This window comes from Hylobates moloch, unplaced genomic scaffold (assembly GCF_009828535.3).
Source record: "Hylobates moloch isolate HMO894 unplaced genomic scaffold, HMol_V3 SCAFFOLD_2, whole genome shotgun sequence".
NCBI lineage: Eukaryota > Metazoa > Chordata > Mammalia > Primates > Hylobatidae > Hylobates > Hylobates moloch.
The window spans coordinates 61,502,150-61,516,080 of record NW_026652277.1 but is presented as its reverse complement, the minus strand read 5'-3'; the positions used below and the strand labels follow the sequence as shown (position 1 = coordinate 61,516,080).

Below are 13,931 nucleotides of genomic sequence, written 5' to 3'. Positions count from 1 at the left end.
TCGTGATCCGCCCGCCTCGGCCTCCCAAAGTGCTGGGATTACAGGCTTGAGCCACCGCTCCCGGCCTTTTTTTTTTTTTTTTTTTTTTTGAGATGGAGTCTCGCTCTTGTCACCCAGGCTGGAACACAGTGTTGCAGTCTTGGCTCACTGCAACCCCCGCCTCCCCGGTTCAAGCGATTCTGCTGCCTCAGCCTCCCAAATAGCTGGGATTACAGGCACCTACCACCATTTCCAGCTAATTTCTATATATTTAGTAGAGACAGGGTTTCACCATGTTGGCCAGGCTGGTCTTGAACTCCTTGAACCCACCTCGGCCTCCCAAAGTGCTGGGATTATAGGTGTGAGCCACCGTACCCGGCCAAAATATGTGCTTTTCTATTAACCTTCTTTTAGGGATAAGGAATCTGACTTTGAGAGGTGATGCACAGATGATCAGTTGAATGCAATAAAATATACATCTGGCTTGATTAGTTACTTTCTGCCAGGAATTATTTACTCCAAGTGTTAAAAATGTATTATCTCATTTAATTTTTACAACAATCTTTTGAGCCTAGGTAAAATTATTACCCCCAATTTACAAATAAACTGACATTTGGCCAGGTGCGGTGGCTCACACTTGTAATCCCAGCACTTTCGGAGGCTGAGGCGGGTGGATCACCTGAGGTCAGGAGTTCAAGACTAGCCTGGCCAACATGGTGAAACCCTGTCTCTACTAAAAATACAAAAAAAAAAAAGGATTAGCTGGGCGTGGTGGCAGGTGCCTGTAATCGCAACTGCTTGGGAGACTGAGGCAGGAGAATCGCTCGAACCTGGGAGGCAGAGGTTGCAGTGAGCCGAGATTGCACCACTGCACTCACTCCAGCCTGGGAGTGAAACTCCATCTCAAAAATTAAAAAAAGTAAAATAAACTGACATTCAAGGGTGTAATAACTGGTAGAGGCAGGATTCAAACTCAGACAACCAATGGCTCAACTCATACACAACACTCCTATCCCAGAATTCTAGAGCGTAAGGCCTACTGTTGTAGGCCTGCATGTAATAAGAGGAGTCTTCTTCCCAGTCTCTGATGACATATTTCCAGAAATTTTATACACAGTTGAACACAGCATTGGCAGCTTAAGTACAGTGAGCATCCAGATAAGGTCAAAAGCATCCCAGCTGGGACATGCTTGGTGATTGCCATCTTTTTTTTTTTTTTTTTTTTTGAGACGGAGTCTTGCTCTTGTTGCCCAGGCTGGAGTGCAGTTGCGCGATCTCGGCTCACTGCAACCTCCGCCTCCTGGGTTCAAGCAATTCTCCTGCCTCAGCCTCCTGAGTAGCTGGGATTACAGGTGCCCGCCACCACGCCCGGCTAAGTTTTGTACTTTAGTAGAGAAGGGGTTTTGTCATGTTGGCCTAGGCTTGTCTTAAACTCTTGACCTCAGGTGATCTGCCTGCCTTGGCCTCCCAAAGTGCTGGGATTACAGGCATGAGCCACCAAGCCCAGCCGGTGATTGCCATCTGTTAAAGTGGAGACTGAGCTTTTTGTCCACTTGTTTTCTTTTTCCTCTTTTCACTCACTTTTATAAAGTAAATGAAAATATTTACATAATTGCGCATATACTACCAAACAGCAAAAATAGTACACTGCTGAAACTGACCTGGCTGGCAAGTGACACCTCTATATGCTAAATTTAGCTTTCTGAAGCAGATGTACAAAAGCAATAAGAAAAGCAGTTTTGTTTTGTTTTTGTTTTGAGACAGAGTTTCGCTCTGTTGCCCAGTCTTGAGTGCAGTGGCGCAATCTCGGCTCACTGCAACCTCCGCCTCCCAGGTTCAAGTGATTCTCCTGCCTCAGCCTCCTGAGTAGCTGGGACTACAGATGTGCACCACCATGCCTGGCTAATTTCTGTATTTTTAGTGGAGACAGGGTTTTGCCATGTTGGCCAGGCTGATCTTGAACTCCTGGGCTCAAGCGATCACCCGCCTCAGCCTCCCAAAGTACTGGGATTACAGGCATGAGCCACCGCTCTTAGCCTGTAAAGCAGTTTGTGATAGCAGTAACGTTCACGATTAGGGATTGTTTGAAATAGTAGCTACAGGTAATCATTATTCTTTTAGCCAAGCATTCTCATGCCCTTCTTTGGATGATTTTTTATTCAATGTTTTTTCAAACTCCTTTTCAACATACTTACCTGTTCCAGTCAGACTGTGCTTCGGTAAAACCCTGATTATTCTTTTTGTTTTACTATTCCGACTTGTAATTCTTCCTGCCAGTGTTATATCAGGAAGGGTGATGGACCCCTGACTCCCTTCATCTACAAGTCCTTCTCTAACAGATCTCACACCTTTCATGTCCTAAATCACTGGGTAGCGTCTGGGACATTCGTTTGACTATGCTAGAAATCATTCCCCAGTTATTTAATTCATGGGATTCCTTATTTCTGAAATTATATAGAAAGTTCTTCAGGGAAAACCTTTTCTTTGGCATTCTTCAGAAGGCCCCATAGTACTGTGTACTATTTATGGTAGATATCCAACAAACTTCTGGTGAACTCCCTGGTGATTCCCTATTACTCCTTAAAATCATTTTAAAAGAAAGGATTTTCATGCTACTGTAAAGACACATGCATACGTATGTTTATTGTGGCACTATTCACAATAGCGAAGACTTGGAACCAGCCCAGATATCCATCAATAATACACTGGATAAAGAAAATGTGGCACATGTACACTATGGAATACTATGCAGCCATAAAACAGGATGTGTTCATGTCCTTTGCAGGGACATGGGTGAAGCTGGAAACCATCATTCTGAGCAAACTATCACAAGGACAGAAAACCAAACACCGCATGTTCTTACTCATAAGTTGGAGTCGAACAATGAGAACACATGGACACAGGGAGGGGAGCATCACACACTGGGGACCTGTCGGGGGGTAGGGGGCTGGGGGAGGGATAGCATTAGGAGAAATACCTAATATAAATGACGAGTTGATGGGTGCAGCAAACCAACATGGCACATGTATACCTATGTAACGAACCTGCACGTTTTGCACATGTACTCCGGAACTTAAAGTATAAAAAAAAAAAAAAAAAAAGCCAGGTGCAGTGGCAGGCGCCTGTAATCCCAGCTATGCGGGAGGCTGAGGCAGGAGAATTGCTTGAACCCGGGAGGCGGAGGTTGCAGTGAGCCAAGATCACGCCACTGCACTCTAACCTGGGCAGCAGAGTGAGACTCCATTTCAAAAGAAAGAAAGAAAGAAAGAAAAATGGATTTTGGGCCGGGCGCGGTGGCTCACGCTTGTAATCCCAGCACTTTGGGAGGCCGAGGCGGGCGGATCACGAGGTCAGGAGATCGAGACCACGGTGAAACCCCGTCTCTACTAAAAATACAAAAAATTAGCCGGGCTCCAGTATCGAGAGGTGAGGCAGAAAGTGGGAACCGGAGGAGTTGCAGTGAGCCGTGGCCTGCCAGACAGGGACAGAAAAAAGAAAAATGGATTTTGTCTTCCTCCATTACACACAATTTAATTTATGGTTTCTAATGTTTTCTTTATTTTTAATTGTTTATCTCATATTCTGGACCGACTGTATATTATTTGGAAAATACAAGTTTAGAATAATGTAACAATTTGTTGTTTTAAATATGTCTATTAGTAATACGTAGTATTGATAAAAATATGGGACAACTTGGGGCCTCTGCTAGTGGGAATATGCATTGGTACATCCTTTGTAGAATTCATTTTATCATTGTGAATCAAGGACCCTAAAAAATTAATTCTCAGTAATTGTACCAGACACCTATCCTAAGGAAATGATAAGAGATACAAACAAAAAGTTTATGTACGTACTGTATATTTATCACGGTATTCCGACTTCCTGTAACACAATCTTGAGAGCAACTTAAATAGCCTAAGAGGAAAATTATTCAATAAGTTGTAGAACACCTTACACTAAACATTATTGTGGAACAATATTTGATGTATAGGGTAATGTTTGCATATAACCTTAAAAGCTGTCTCTTAAGCTGCATATTTACTATAGTCACAGTTTTTTTAAGTATAGGTATACATAAACACAAGTAAAAGGAAATGTATCAAAAATATAAAAATTGATTATCTCTGGATAGTGGAATTATGGGTGATTTTTATAATATTCTTTATGTTTCTTTATATCTCCCAAATATTCTACAAGAGGACATATTACTCTAATAAGAAAACAAATGTTCCTTTTTCAAAGGAAAAAACTTTATGAAAATTAACGGGTGTGCAATCATCCATCCAACAGATATTTGTATTATATATCAGTACCTTCTGTGACAGTTTCACACATCTGTGAGTGGGAACATTTGCCTCACAGCAGAGCTACTGCTTTAGATTCAATTTCCAATATAATTTTTTAATATTTCTATTTGGCATTTTATTTTGGGTTTTTTCAAACACAGACCTGTGTTTATTTACTGGCATGCTTTGTTTTCAAAGCTGTTTAAATGCTGTTTGCAGTGTATGGAGTGGCCCACAATGTCTAGATTTAGAAGCATTTACAGCATTTTATTTATTCCTTTCCTAAGTGTTTGGAAAATAAAACCTGAGTCATTGGGATTCTCTTTTTCACAGAATTGTGTTATTGTTCTTTGCTTTCACTGTGGCACACCCCCTTTTGTAATTGGCCCTTGGTGAGATTACAGAAACATTTGTTGCCACCAGTGCAGTCAGCCTTAGATTTACACTGTCAGGTTCTCTGAGCTGTGATTATGTGTTCAGAAGGCAGTCTCAGTAAACTTCTCAAAGTGGGAAGGTTGTAGCTTTTACACTTGATCTTAGCCAAAAGGCCGAGAAGCGATGGGTTGTAGCTTTTAATACAGTCTCAGAAGCCTATGGGACAAAGTTCTTTGGACAAGGTTCATCCCTTCTTGTTGCTCTGCCCTGAAAATAACCTGGCTAGTCACCCTTTCAAGGTAAGTTTTACCCACTTAGCTTCCAGGATTTTGTAAAATTCTAAATCTGGGTGAGAAATATCAGTAGTAGCTCTGTACTTGTATGCCAGTTCCTATCTAAACCACAAAAGAGCTGCATGCTGCCTCTGACCTGACCGCACAAACTCTGCATAAAATCAGCTTTTCCTTCCTGTTTCAGGACTACTTTCATTTTCTTCCGATCTCCTTGATACTCCTGCACTAGCGTTGGCTTCCGTGCACTGTCATTAACCACAGTGCTGTACAGTCTTTTCTTCTATTGGTGAGCCGTTTCTGGACCTTTTGTGGCACAGAGCTTCTACTTGAATCTTTTATTTGTGCCCTTTATAACAGAACTCACATTAAACTCTTCTTTGGGTTATCAGCTTCTGACACCCAAAAGTCATTTGTCATAAACTAATCACTGAAATATAAATCATTTTCCAAAAGGAAATGCTGTGCCAGATAAGATAACTGCCGCTCAGTGATAGAGCTCAGAATGGAATTCACGTTGTCAGATTCCCAAGCCTGGGTACCAACCAAGATCTGGCTGGAAAGAGCAAGTGCTGTCATTTGAGAACATCCACCATATTCTGTACTCTTCAGTAGCTAGTTCTGTATTTTGCTTTTTTGATGGTGCCCCTCCTGAGGGGGAGGTGGAGAGTATATAATTGGGCATGTTTTTTCATTGTGGTTCCTCTAGTCCCCAACAGTCAACTGTGACTACTATGAAGTGCTTTTGAGTACAGGGCTGTAAATCCTAAAATCTGTTCCTTTGCAATTTTTGGCATTTGAGCTTTTCCAGAGAACAAATAGAAGGATTTGATGAGCTTAGAAACACGTGTGTAGACGACAGTGAAAAAGACTTCTTCCCAAATGGCTGCTAAGTAATTACATATTTTTCATCATAATTAAATATTCTCAAAATTGTATGTCAGTATGTTGAAAATAATGTTTTTAAAGAAAATATTGGCTGAGCGTGGTGGCTCACACCTGTAATCTCAACATTTTGGGAGGCCAAGGCAGGCGGATTGCTTGAGCTCAGGAGTTCAAGGCCAGCCTGGGCAACATGGCAAAACCCTGTATCTACAAAAAATAAAAAATTGGGCAGCTGGGCGCTGTGGTTCATGTCTGTAATCCCAGCACTTTGAGAGGTCGAGGCACGTGGGTCACCTGAGGTCAGGAGTTCGAGACCAGCCTGGCCAACATGGTGAAACCCTGTCTCTACTAAAACTACAAAATATTAGCTGGGCATGGTGGCAGACACCTGTAATCCCAGCTACTCAGGAGGCTGAGGCAGGAGAATTACTTGAATCCAGGAGGTGGAGGTTGCAGTGAGATGAGATCACATCACTGCACTACAGGCTGGGCAACAAGAGCAAAACTTCGTCTCAAAAAAAAAAAAAAAAATTAGCTGGGTGTGGTGGTGCATGCCTGTGGTCCCGGCTACTCAGGAGGCTGACGTGGGAGGATGGGAAGATTACTTGAGCTCAGCAGGTCAAGGCTGCTGTGAGGTGTGATAGCGCCACAGTACTCCACTGGGTGACAGAGTCGAGACCCTGTCTCAAAAAAAAAAAAAGAAAAGGAAAGAAATGTCTTTAGCATTATTATGTACAGATATTTTTAATGAAAACAACTTTAGTTATAGAAGTGATATATTTGCATTGTAAGTCATAAGATACAGAAAAGTATAAAATACAAAATAATTGAATGCACCTACATTTCAAATACCTAGGGATAACCATTGTTAAGATTTAGTATCAGATTCTCTTTTTCAATGTATACACTTTTTCAATGTATACACTGAAGGTTCACTTGCAAACTCAAAATTTTATACATGTAAGATCATACCACACCTGTGCTGTGTGACCTGCCTTTTTTCCTCTGCAATATCTTTCCATATGGGTAAATTGAAATTTTTGTCATTTTGTTTAATGTCTTCAGTTACTGGATGTGCCATAATTTCTTTTCTTTTTTTTTTTTTCTTTTTTTTTTTTTTGAGATGGAGTTTTGCTCTTATTGCCTAGGCTGGAGTGCAGTGGCATGGTCTTGGCTCACTGCAACCTCTGCCTCCCGGGTTCAAGTGATTCTCTTGCCTGAGCCTCCCAAGTAGCTGGGATTACAGGCGCCCGCAAACCCTGCCTGGCTAATTTTTGCATTTTCAGTAGAGACAGGGTTTCACCATGTTGGCCAGGCTGATCTCAAACTCCTGACCTCAGATGATCCACCCACCCTGGCCTCCCAAAGTGCTGGTATTACAGGCGTGAGCCACTGCACCTGGTCTGGATGTGCCATAATTTCTTTGACTATTTCTTTATTACAGGCATTTAGGTTGTTTCTAAATTTTTCTACCCAAGACAGTTTTGGAAAAATTGTTATGTGTATAACTTGAATATTTAACCAATTTTTAGTTTTTAATTTTTATACACATTGCCAAACTACTTTAAACAAAACAAATTTTGAATAGCATGGTATCATAAACTTTCATATTAGCTATTCATCAAAGCTTGGTTTTGTCTTTCCTGCTGCAGTTGGTTACGTTTTTCTCATGCTGTATTAACATCTGAACTTTCCAAAGGATACAGTTGTGGTTTTCAAGACAGTCAGTTCAGCAGCTAAAATCCTCATGATATTACTTTCTCTACTTTTTTTTTTTTTAAGCTAACAGTAGTGTTCTAAGCAGAAGAGAGTTTTTACTGTTAATTGTGCAATGAGAAACTGCATGCTTTTCTAAGATTGCTAGAATTCGCTTTTTGGGATGAAAAACCTGCATGCCAGGATTTCCTTTTTCTTTCTTATAGAGATACAAAACTTAGGGTGTATATGAGATGTACTACATTTTGTCTGAGAATCCCACAGTGTCCAGTACTGTGGACAGCAGCTTCCCAGCTAAAGTATCTTAGAGACATTATCTCTGCCAGCATAGCCATTCCAGCATGAGAGCAAAGGGTCTACTGGTCAGGGCTTCCTTTCCTCATCCCCTCGTTCCCCATCAGGCCCGGCCCTCCTTAGCGTTCTAGTGTCACCTAGCTGCTCATCTAAGAATCTGTTTTATCTTCACTTATGTCACTAATATTAATTCCTCTGTTTTTTTTTGTTTTTTGAGATGGGGTCTTGCTCTGTCAACCAGGGCTGGAGTGCAGTGGTAGCATCTCAGCTCACTGCAATCTTCACCTCCTGGATTCAAGCAATTCTCCTGCCTCAGCCTCCTGAGTAGCTGGAATTATAGGCACATACCACCACACCCGGCTAATTTTTGTATTTTTAGTAGAGACAGGGTTACACCATGTTGGCTAGGCTGGTCTCGAACTCCTGACCTCAAGTGATCTGCCTGCTTAGGCCTCCCAAAGTGCTGGGATTACAGGTGGGAGCCACCATGCCCAGCCTATTAATTTCTTTTTTTTGAGACAGGGTTTTACTCTGTCACCCAGGCTGGAGTGCAAGTGGTACAATCTTAGCTCACTGCAGCCTCCACCTCCCAGGCTCAAGCAGTCCTCCTACCTTGGCCTCCCAAGTAGCTGGGATTAGAGGCATGCACTACCACACCTGGCTAATTGTTTTGTGTTTTTGGCAGAGACAGGGTTTCGCCATGTTATCTAGGCTGGTCTCCACCTCCTGGACTCAAGCGATCTGCCTGCCTTGGCCTCCCAAAGTGCTGGGATTACAAGAATGAGCTACCACGCTCAGCCTTAATTCCTTGTAAACCATGTGTCATAGTTATTTAGATCTCAAGGGCATTGTCTATGGGTGTTTCATCTTTTTTTATTTTTTATTTTTCTGAGACGGAGTTTTGCTCTGTCACCCAGGCTGGAGTGCAGTGGCGTGACCTCGGCTCACTGCAGCCTCCACCTCCCAGGTTGAAGCAATTATCCTGCCTCAGCCTCCCAAGTAGCTGGGACTACAGGCATGCGCCACCACGCCCGGCTAATTTTTTGTATTTTTGGTAGAGACAGGGTTTCACCATGTTGGCCAGGATGGTCTTAATCTCCTAACCTCATGATCTCCCCGCCTCGGCCTCCCAAAGTGCTGGGATTACAGGCGTGAGGCACTGCGCCCAGCTGGATGTTTCATCTTTTTAACTTCCATTGCCTTAGTAAAGTCTTTTGCTCACCATAAATGCTCAATAAATTTTATTTTATTTTTATTATTTATTTTATTTTATTTATATTATTTATTTATTTATTTATTTTGGGGTCTCACTCTGTCACCCAGGCTGGAGTGCTGTGGCATGATCATAGCTTATTGCAGCCTCAAACTCCTGGCCTCAAGTGATCCTCCTGTTTCAGTCTCTCAAGTAGCTTGGTCTCCCTATATTGAGTAGGCTGTTCTTGAACTCATGGGCTAGGCGATGCTCCCACCTCTGCCTTCCAAAGTGCTGGGATTACAGGCGTGAACCACCACACCCAGCCTCAGTAAAATTAAAATGGCTCAAGTGTTGATGACTTAATGTGTTACCTTTTCTAGGGCTGTTTATCTTTTTTTTTTCTTTGCTGATATTTTTGTGGAGAAAGTAGACCTTGGCCTAAATTACTGGTTTATTAGAACAAAACCTCAAAGCATTCATGAAAATTAATATATGACAATTGCTTTGTTACCAAGCTAATAATACGATGGTTAGTTTAATAGCACCTCAGCTGTTAACTTGTCATTTGGTTTATTTAGGTTGACTTATTTTTTTCCTGTTTTTAATATTTAGCTTAGCTGGCTTTTTAAAATTCCATTCACTCTATTGTCTTTGAATAATTATGGCAAATATAGAGAAATCCAGTTGTAAGTGTAAAGTTAACATTGAGTACCTATGATTTGCTAAGTACTTTAAATTTATTAGCTTTTATTTTCGCAATAGCCCTTCAAGGAGTTGTATGTGATGTATCTGTGTTTGGGGCTTCAGAAAGGTATTGCCTTAAGAAACTATAATAAAATTCTAAAAATTAGCACTAAATCAAAGACACTTGGTCTCAAGGGGACAAAATAACCCCCAGGCCTTGTAAAATCTGTCACTTGGTTGCCTATAGCAATACTGCTAGAGAAAGGCTACCTCAAGAAGAGATTTCACAACCAGGGATACATAAACAAAGGGGAAGCATTTTTTAGCCCATTGAACAAGCACTTCCCTATAGAAAAGGAGTTTCATTCAGCCAGTTGCCTCATCCAGAGAAAAAAGAAGTACAAGAGGAGCCAGGGTCCCCTTCTACCAGACCGTGTACTCCAGAACTTAAAAGTATATATAAAAAAAAAAAAAAAAAAAAGCCCGGTGCAGTGGCGGGCGCCTGTAATCCCTGCTACTTGGGAGGCTGAGGCAGGATAATTGCTTCAACCCGGGAGGCGGAGGCTGCAGTGAGCCGAAATCGCGCCACTGCACTCCAGCCTGGGTGACAGAGCAAAACTCCGTCTCAAAAAAAAAAAAAAAGATGAAACACCCATAGACCTGTTTTAGGTCTAAGAATGAAAAAAAATCAATAGACTAATTATGTAGCTCTGAAAAGATTTAAGCAGGTGGTACTGTAAACATCTACCCTTAAGGTACATAGGTGACTCGAAGGATCTTGAGGTATAAAAGAATGGCATGTTACCTATTGTAGTAAAGTCCTGACAATGCCAAGGTAAAGTGGAGAACAACTTTACATGGAAAAGACAGACCTTTTACTTTCGAGGGGAGAAAAGTTCTCTTAAATTAATTGCATCACTCTGATACTTAAAACTTTAATCTCTGTTTTAAGAAGAAAACAGAAAATATGTCTGGTTTTAACAGAAAAATATTCTAGATGGGACATGCCCAAGGAAAAGTCAGAGATCCCTGGTATCCACCACGCATTCCTACCTAGAAATTCACTTTCCAGAGCCTTTTTCTATACAAATCTTGGAGGCTCTTTATAGTTTGCTTTAATAAGGTAGGCTTTTATCTTCATAGGTGACAAATAGAGTTCCTAATTAAATACAATAAAGAACAAAATGGGAATATTCCCTCTATTGACTTTTGAAAGGTCACAGCAAGTCTATAAAGTAATAATGTGGATGGTAAGAGTCCATTCTCGTGAATCTGTAATCCTACATAATGTAGATTTGTGGCACATTATATTGTCAAAGGATTAAACCTGAAAATGACTTGTGCAAATATGTCTATATATAATGTATTTTAGCACTAATTTACTATAAAATAATAGTAGCCAACTCACAGTATTTTTTTTTCTGTATGGGACACTTTCCATTTGCTTTACATACATAGACACATAATTCCAAAATTAAACCTCTGGAAACAAAAAGCATTTTTCATAAATTTGCCTGAACTTATTTGGTGTTAAAACATGATGTGAATTTACTTGAGGCTATTTATAGTCTTTATTCTACTTAATCTGAATATTCATTTCCTGCAGAAATATTAATGTGCTTGATTGTAGGTCACTGCCTCAGATCCTGCTAGTTCTGTATGGTGAATAAACATCTGGCTTTATTGAATTATATGTGATTTATTTTGTGTATCTTCAAAGCAGCCTCCTTTATTTTTGTTTTGGGGAAGGAGAATTGGGGGAGGGGGAGTTGGAAAAAGTATTTGAATTTTTTTTTTTTAAGAAAAGTCACTAGTTTGCATCATAATATTTGTCCTGAATCTAAAAGAAATATATTGCACATACTTTTCAGTTCCCTGAAGTGATCAAAATAATAGTTGAGTTAATGTTGCCTACACTTAGAATACAAAGAGCCTTTGATTTTCGATAGAAAAAAATCTGTGTTGCTTTTTAATAGGATATGCATCTTTGTTTCCCTTTATTTGAAACTTTGAAATTACTAATCTTAGCTTTGAAACATATTTAATAACCGTAGTTGCTATCTCTACTTATTTGGTTGTACTCCCAGCCCTTGTCACTGTTAATCACTGTGATAAGTACAAAGAATCCTAGGAACCTCCCTTTCAGTTATCCCTTTGGAAATCTTGTTTTTAACAGCACTTTTCTTTCTGGGCTTGCATGACATTTTATCTTTCTTTTCCTTTCTTTTTGCCGTTTGCAAAGACTCTTGGGAGGATTTGACAGATTTGGTGGAGCAAATGCGCGATGATACAGAAGGTGCGTGCCACACCAACATCTTTCAGCTTTTTTTTCCTTGCTTTTTAAAATCTTCTAACCACCTTTTAATTGTTTTCCGTAAGAGGAAATGTCAGCTTTAGGTTTTATTTCCCATAGCAATAAGTGGAAATCTTTATGTTTTGGTTCCAAGTAAAATAGTGTCAATGTATGTTTATGTTGCTTTTTAAAGATATTTGCTGAATAAGGTGTTTAAAAGGGACATTATTTCAAGATTACATCAAGTTTTTGCTATGGCTGTTTTTTCACTTGTTTGTTGAGAAAGTGTAAATTTTATTACTCATACAAATATATGTATATATATTTCTGTGAATTTCACAGCAGCCAAAAGCAAACAGATCTCAGGAATCTAGAGTTTGGCCTGGAATGTTGCTCTGATTTGTAGATTTCCATAACATTACACACTTTAAGCTTTGTCACATAATAGCATTCTTTTCTGGTGTAATTATTTTTTGTTAATTTTCTCTTCTTCATACAAGAGACTGAAACATGGAATGGTGTGATTATCTTTTTAAAGTAGCACATATGTTCTAATGTGGAAAGGTTCCCCAAACCAATCAGTGTTTCTTCTGTATCAAGGCAGCTAACTGTAGGGAGCTCAGGGCGATTTACACATTTTATACCAAAAATAGAAAAATTGAGATTTGAATCTACTTTATCATTTTACATATTCCCGCTTTGCTTTAGCACACACACACCTGACACACACACATCCACCACTCTGCCCAGACTGACCTTTCTCTGCCCACGTCCTCGTCTCCTACTTTGTTCCTGTGACATCTCATGTATTTACACCCTTCCCCCTCCGCCTGTGCCACCTGCGAACCCTTCAGTCCTTATGGGATTTCCACAGTTTACTCTTTCACAGCTTTGGCCCACATTCTTTTCTCCATTCACTTGCTCCTGCAGAACTTGGAGCTTAAGGAAGGCTTTTTACTTATCCTCTAATTCTTGTGTGTTTATCAACCTAGTTAAAGGGTAAACTCCTTGAGACCAGAGATTGTCTTAAACTTCTTGGTATCCTTAATCAGACCTGGGACGAGTACTGCCCTCAGTAGATCTGGTCGTTACCAAACAAAATCAAGGCAGCTTTACCCTCTCTGTTGATGCCCAAAAGTATCTTTTTCAACACTTGCCTTTGAATGTGTGAATTCTGAAGTCCTGAGTGTCATCTCTTTTCCTTTGGTCAAACTATTTTTATGCCATCTTTGATTCTGCTTTTAATATAACTGATTACATATAGTTCAGTGAAAGAACAAATCACTATTGTCTAGTTGATTGACAGTTCACAGACAAGAAAAAAGAGAAGGATGTTGATTCATTTAGTGTGTAATGTTTACTATTGTGTTAGCTGCTATTATTATTATTATTATTATTATATTTATTTATTTATTTTGAAATGGAATCTCACTCCATTGCCCAGGCTGCAGTGCAGTGGAGCGATCTCACCTCACTGCAACTTCTGCCTCCTGGAGTTCAAGCAATTCTCCTGCCTCAGCTTCCCAAGTAGCTGGGATTATAGGCGCATACCACCATCCCTGGCTAATTTTTTTGTATTTTTAGTAGAGGTGGGGTTTCAACATGTTGGCCAGGTTGCTCTCGAACTCCTGACCTCAAGTGATCCACCTGCCTCAGCCTCTCAAAGTGCTGGGATTACAGGTGTGAACCACTGCGCCTGGCCTATTATCATTATCATTATTAATAATTATTGGCTAGGCACCACCAGGTTTAAGGCTTTAATTCCTTTGATAGACTAGATGTTAAAGAAAAATGCTACATAAAATTTATCCCCTTCTTAAGAACTTTACCATGACTCATCACAGGCAAGATTCTATTTCTTTAATACAAAGTATTAATGCAAGAGTCAAGCCTACTGTGAGAGTCAGACTCCTTTTTTTTTTTTTAATTTTGTT

At 40.2% G+C, this 13,931-nt stretch overlaps 1 protein-coding gene across 10 annotated transcripts in view; it reads left to right on the top strand.

Moving 5' to 3' along the window:
* RUFY3 (RUN and FYVE domain containing 3) overlaps positions 1-13,931 on the top strand; it is a 102,166-nt gene that overhangs the window by 22,710 nt on the left and 65,525 nt on the right. For 5 of the 10 annotated variants that reach the window (XR_009211804.1, XM_058434057.1, XM_032150614.2 and 2 more), the window contains one exon: positions 11,947-12,000. The exons of 3 other annotated variants lie outside the window; for them this stretch is intronic. Coding sequence is in view for 5 of the 7 variants with exons in the window: in XM_058434057.1 (XP_058290040.1) it covers positions 11,947-12,000 (54 nt within the window). In the remaining 2 variants the exon portion in view is untranslated. Of the gene's footprint in view, positions 1-4,841; positions 4,940-11,946; positions 12,001-13,931 lie in introns of those variants that run through there. 2 more of the 10 variants (XM_058434068.1, XM_058434069.1) reach the window with 2 other exon arrangements.